Genomic DNA, 6,303 nt, shown 5'->3' with positions numbered 1-6,303 from the left:
TTTCATCCAGTGAAGTGTTACCTGGGGGTGAAACAGAAAAAGGTCAAAGGTTTCCTCAAAGGAAACGCCCATAAACTGGATCCAAATGTCAGGACGTTAAAAAAAAAAAAAGAAAAAAGAAAAAGCATTGACCTCTCAAGCATAGTCAGTAAGAAGAAATTCACATGAAAGAGCCTGGACTGCACTGAGGATGAAAAACTGTTCAGCTCACTGCTAATGGAGTTAGATTTGATTTCTGAGTGAAAAAATGTGAGACAAGCGCGCTCGTCCGCCAATGAGTCATCCTTTGCATAAAAGCACTTGAAAATGCTGACTAATTACAGTGGGTTACCTAATGTTCTGCACTTGTGCAACAGAGCAGTGGAAGTGAGCTGATGGAAACAGTGATTGTGCTTTGACTCCTCGATTTCCTGAATTGTGTCGGCCTCTCGTGATCTCTTTGACAAAGCAACCAAATCAAATTGTTTCGGGAGAAAACTACGAAGGATACACAACAATTCAATATCATAGTTTTATTATTTTTTTTGTCATCTTTTTTCCATTTAGTTTCATATAAAAAAAAGTGTCAGTAACTGACATCAGTCAGAAGTCTGAAAAAAAACCTCCACTTCCTCTCAAACCACTTCCAAATGTACCATTCCTTTACATCGTCACCCTCCTCCTCATATCACTCATCCATCTGTCCATTTCTCTCAATACAACCCCAGGAGAGTGCAGTACTTTACTGGTTTTAGTAAACAAAAACAAAAACAAAAACGGTAGAGGTTTTGCACCTCTCTTCAAAAAAAAAAAAAAAAAGCTGCTTTTGCACTTGTTAGACTTCCCCAGCAGGGAAATAAGCACAGCTACAAACAACCCTTTGCGTTCGACAGCTAATCGACCACAGTAGGCCTCGTGTGGGCGAGCCGGATCCCCGAGCGATGGGAACCTGGCAGCCCAGAAAAAGAGACTCTGCTCAATAAAGAGCACTTCTCATATGTCTTTATAGTGAAAATAAACAGAGGAGGTATTCATTTACTGGTAAAATTCACAATCCAAAGCTTCGAAAGTGTTGACCAGGAATCTGGGATAAGCGGAAGACAAATAAGGTGTGGTTGGGGTAACCGGAAGCAAATCCCTCCTGGAAAACCTGGTTTTCTAACTTTCGTTTAAGATTTTTTTTTTGTCTTTTCCCATTAAAAGAAAAATAACAACAACATCATCATCATCATCATCATCATCAATAAATGATACACAGTTATCTCACAATAACAGAGCTACAGCAGAAGCAAGAAGTCTTTCCTTCAAAGTGCCTCGCTAAAAGTTTTTTTTTTTTGACACATGAAATTTAAAGACGTACTTTTTTTTTCTCTCCGTCTTGTGTGAAACACTTACACTCGCACGCAGACATCACACCTCATCCACACAGAAGTCATCCACACGTGTACAGTCAAACTCAAAAAGGGCTCAGTGTTCTTTGAGTTTCTCTCCACACTTCTGTGTTTCACACAATCCTTGGATTAGCTTACACCGACATTAGAGATTTGGGACGGGGGGGGGTGGGAGGGATGAGAGGGGGAAAACGGGGTGTAATGCAGTGGATTTCTAATGGATAGGGGTATGTGGGATAAGAAAGGGTGGGGGTGGGATGGGGAGGGGGGGTCGGGATCAATATGACCCCACAGAATACAACATGGGAACAGCAGCATTAGCACGTATGCACACTGTGCTGGATAGTTCAGGCACACGTAAAAAAAGAAGAAAAAAAAAAAGCCCAAAGTTAATGCTTCCATTTCGACTGACAGCAACTACATCAACAACGTCTCCTTATACAAAACAAAATGATAGTCAAGAAACTAAAACATAAAAGGTTCACGGTGCAGATTCTGTGGCTGCACAGCTTTCTGGGATTTTCTACATGGGCCAGCACTCTAGCAAGAGACAGAAGAGATTGGCGACCAAGATTACAGAGACATTGTCCTGAATGCCTCTGGTGTCAGCGCTGAGACACAAACTCCCCAGCTGAGCAGGAGTTTGCTCCAGACTGACATCTCTTGGTCGCCTTTGGCACTGCAGGCAACACAAACTGAGTCTGTGAATCCACTTGAAGTTTAAGACGTCTTTTCTTCAGCAGTTTTCATTTGCTTGCTTTCCATTTTTGTTCTGATCCTCTTCTCAACATCCACCCAACAAGCACTGTGACAACTCAGGACATTCTTCTGTTTTTTTTGTTTTGTGTTTTTCAAAAACCCCTGCTCTCTTTTTAACTTTCATGATGTGTCCCAATGAGCAACAACGACGACGACAGTAAAAAGACAACAATAAAAACGTTGAAAGCACTTCATGTCATGTAGCGGGTGATCGCTCTCAGAGCGTATAGAAGTTCAGCTTGCATTCGCGCTTCCATAAGAAGCAGATTAACGTGGACCTGCAGGGGATTAAATAAAAAAAGAAGAGATTAATACTGTGCAACAGTTAAGAAAATTAAAACAGCTGCAACTAAGAGAGCAGGAATGGGGATTTAGATGTTATCTCACCTTCTCAGAGTGCTGGAACTGCCTCCAAAAACTCTCATACATTCGTTTGGTGGTCTTCTCAGGACTACACACCATGGTCTTGATGTAGATCTTAAAGCTGCGATCCAAGAGCTGGTTTATCTCTCCATAATCATAGTCGTCATACCTGAGGAGGACAGAAAAACACCGTTTCAGACATAATGACTCACACAAAGTAGACGAAAGACTACCTGAGCTTTCAGAGTAACCAGCGACTGACCTGATGCCAAACATGCAGTGAATGTAGTTCCAGATGGCTCGACGCAGCATACTGGTATCCACATCCTTGTGTGTTGCCATGGTGTTGTAGGTCAGGTTGTAGGCCATCTGGAACTTCTCGTCCAGCATCTGACCAACATCAGGATACAGTCGGTTGACCAAAGAGAAGCCATGATCCTCCCAGCTGTAATCCTGTGAAGACGTTAATGAAGTGAATACTCGAGAAAAAAAAAATGTTGGTGTTCACAACTGGGTCATCAGACTGAATGGAATGCAATTCCTACCTGCACTCTGAATGTGGGCACATGCTCCCCCCTCCTGGAGAAGTCCTTGTAGCCGTAGCTGGGGTCCTCAAAGTGCCGGGAGATGTCTCTCGAGGGGACGCACTCCTCCTCCTCTGCAGTGACCACCAGCATGCTCTCCGTCTTCTCCCGTTCAAAACGAGTCGCCATCTCCTCCTGGCTGGCCTCCTCGTCATCACGGCACTCCTGCAGCTGCTTCATGCGCTCCATCAGCACCTCCACCTCACCATTCACCTCCTGCAAGGAGCAACATCAACATGCATGTTTAGGTAAGAACATCAGGCAACATCTCAACATGCTTCAACTGGTGTATTCTCTAACTCATTAGGTTTTTAACCACTCACCTGGTTACCAAACAGATTGTCGTGGTGATTGCCGTGACTGTTGCCGTTAGCAATATCACACACACAGTACTGGCTAAGGGAGGGGGGTCTGAAGGTGTGTCCGCCGTCGCAGTGGATCTCAGGCATGATGCCGCAGCCGAATGTGAACGAAGCAAGGGAGTGGTAGTGTGTGAGGAGGACCACTGCGTGGATCAGCTCTGCGAGGGACCAGCTGTGCTCCTCTGCCTTCAGAAACCGCTGGAGAAAAAAAAACAAAAACACAAAAAGTCAAACAATTACCTCTTAGCAAACGGGATATAAAATATGTTTTCACCCTTTAGTCATAAAATGTCTTCATCCTCGACTCCACAACCGGGCATGTTCACTCACCTCGATGTGTTCCTTAGTGAGAAGCCAGGGTCGGTGGGCCAGGATTTTATTGAGCTCTCCGAGCTGCTGTAGCTTCTGCGGTGCTTCATCCAGGCCGTTCAGCCACTTCAGATCTCCTCCCACCTGGAGGAAGTCGTTCACGTGCAGGTTGACCAAATAGGAGCACTGGTGTCTAGCTGCCGCCTGCCAGGTCGCAGGGTGAGAGTAAAACAGTAGATATTTAACTACCAGACAACAAACAAACAAAACTCACAGTTCATTTGAGAATTCACAGAGGACATACCATGATGCCGATGTAGTGTCGGTAGTGCAAAGGTAAGGGTCCGTCCATCTGCAGCAGGTAGTGCTGTGTCCGGAGGAAACTCTCCAGGTACTGTGGGTGGAAGCCCATGACCAGGGAAATGTTGTCCAGGCGACCGAGGGCTGCAAACGCATCCTCAAATATTGACTGTGTCCTGGTGTCCACTTTACTGACTTGGAGAATCTGAAATTAATAATAATGATAAATAAATACAGTGTAATTATTATTTTTTTTTTTCAATAAGCCTTGCGATTTCTTTTCAGCAGGATTTCTGTACCTCTTTTTCTGGGATAAATCTGCTTGGTCCGTTACCCAAGGGTCTTGGGATCCTTACTCCCAAGTCCTGCAAGACAAAAAGGGGAAAACAGGATGACAGGATGATTTTTAATAGGTTTGGTTAAGGTCATTATTCCACATTTCTACTGTAGTGCCTCTACTGTGACTGAATTGCTTCACCAGACTGAGAAATCAGAGTCGTCTTGTTTATCAGGCACCAATAAATGTGGAGATATTGGATCGGTTTATTAATACAACTGCAATAAAATTTGGATTTGATTCTCAAAGTGTCAAAAACACGCAGTGGATGCAACACAGGGCACTGATGCATAACAGCAGAGTTTAATTGACGGCATGAGCAAACGCAAAGAGGAAAACACAGGAGAAACACTGTCTTTGGCCTCTTTTGTGTCCTGTAACTTTCCGCTGCCTGTACAGACATGTCTCCTAGCGGACACTGTCCCGCAGCGCAACAATGTAGCAGATGAATGAATGAGCGCAGCGAATTCGTGGATTGTTCAGAAATGACACCGAGTTTAAAACGTCGAATTAAACGTGAACTGTTTAATTTCGACTGAAAACTGTGGAGAAATGTATGAAAAACACTAAGAGACTCTTTCCTTTTCTCTCAATGACCACTAACTCTCCTGCCTGGTAAACAAGTCCGGACAAAAGACTGCACTGCAGCCTGTTTGTTCAAAGCGACGAGAAAATAACGTCACCTGAACGCACCATCGATGTGACACATATATCCACACTCGAAGAGACAACTGGAGCTTTAAAAAAAGATGACTGCATGTTTTTCTTCATTTAAGAGTCGTATTCTTTCGTCTTTTCTTTCTCTTACCTTTTTGCTGCGCCGTTCACAATGCGAGCATATCTTTAATAAGCTTGTCACTGCAAAAGAATTAGTTTCCACGTTTTGCGCCGGTGCCACCGCGTGCCTCATCTCGTGCCCCTTGCTTTTAAAGGTGCTTTTTCTCGTCTAAAAAGCGTCTCCAGCTCGGCTCTGACCTCCCCTCTTTGTTCCTTGAGGCACTGAGTAAAGTGCTCAGTAGTCAGCTGTTGCAGCCCTACAGCAGAATACCGTCCAGCCTACATTCGGTAAATAAGTCGAGGCTCGTGTGAGTGACGCACACAGCGTCCAATCGCGCGGCGAAAACAGCCTTGCGCCAGCCAATGGCGTCAAAGGGGTGTGTGTGTGTGTGTGTGAGAGAGCGAGAGAGCGAGCACTTGGGGGCGGGGCCAAGTGTGAGGAGAGAGGGGGGTCCTAAACGTGAGCAGAGAACAATCACCTAAGAAAAACATCATCACTTCTTCTTTTGTTTCTCTGCTGCCATTGATCATGATTGAGTTCAGTGCTGTGCATTGAACTCTCAATGCTGGATGATGAGCAGCAATCAAGCGGAGTGACAGCTTCTTCACCAATCACTGTGATCAACAACCTAATCAATCATGGCTGATACAGAGAAATCATCACGCAGGGATATTTCCGTTATTTTTGACAGATAATGTGATTGCAATCAATTTTTGCATCGTAACTGTCATTTTTGCAAAAGTATTGGACATTAGATGGAGTCTCTGGACAAACAAGTGCTGTTGTGTTATCATTTAACTGTGTTGTCACGTATTTTGTTTGTATTAAGTGACCGCAGTGTCTTTCAATTTGGACATATTGTGTTTTTAATCCTAGGGCTGCAACAAAAGATTGTTTGCATTATTCATCAGTCAACTCTTTTCTTCACTGATTAGTTGTTGGGTCTGTTGATCTGTTGATCTGTTGATCTGCGTTACCCAAAACTCTATAAATGTCTTTATTTTGTCCACAAACCAAAATGATTCAGTTTTAATGACTTCTTTGTTACACGCAGCAACACCAAGAATTTAAGAAGCTGAAAAATCCGATTCATCAATTATCCAAATAGATGCCAATTAATAATCTTTTAATTATTTTGCAC

The 6,303-nt window shown here is 43.8% G+C and overlaps 1 protein-coding gene across 2 annotated transcripts in view; it reads right to left on the bottom strand.

Moving 5' to 3' along the window:
* Positions 1-497: 497 nt before the first annotated feature.
* sesn1 (sestrin 1) overlaps positions 498-6,303 on the bottom strand; it is a 50,299-nt gene continuing 44,493 nt past the window's right edge. The window contains exons 1-9 of one of the 2 annotated variants that reach the window (XM_058612925.1): positions 5,193-5,430; positions 4,347-4,412; positions 4,052-4,252; positions 3,769-3,951; positions 3,400-3,636; positions 3,038-3,292; positions 2,755-2,945; positions 2,517-2,661; positions 498-2,407 (exon numbers count right to left, since the gene is read on the bottom strand). In XM_058612925.1, coding sequence (XP_058468908.1) covers positions 2,321-2,407; positions 2,517-2,661; positions 2,755-2,945; positions 3,038-3,292; positions 3,400-3,636; positions 3,769-3,951; positions 4,052-4,252; positions 4,347-4,412; positions 5,193-5,294 — 1,467 coding nt within the window. In that variant the 5' untranslated portion in view covers positions 5,295-5,430 and the 3' untranslated portion in view covers positions 498-2,320. Of the gene's footprint in view, positions 2,408-2,516; positions 2,662-2,754; positions 2,946-3,037; positions 3,293-3,399; positions 3,637-3,768; positions 3,952-4,051; positions 4,253-4,346; positions 4,413-5,192; positions 5,431-6,303 lie in introns of those variants that run through there. The other variant, XM_058612924.1, reaches the window with a different exon arrangement.

The sequence above is a fragment of the Solea solea genome, chromosome 17 (genome assembly GCF_958295425.1).
Source record: "Solea solea chromosome 17, fSolSol10.1, whole genome shotgun sequence".
NCBI lineage: Eukaryota > Metazoa > Chordata > Actinopteri > Pleuronectiformes > Soleidae > Solea > Solea solea.
The sequence above is the reverse complement of the archived record's forward strand: the minus strand, read 5'-3'. Positions and strand labels throughout refer to the sequence as shown.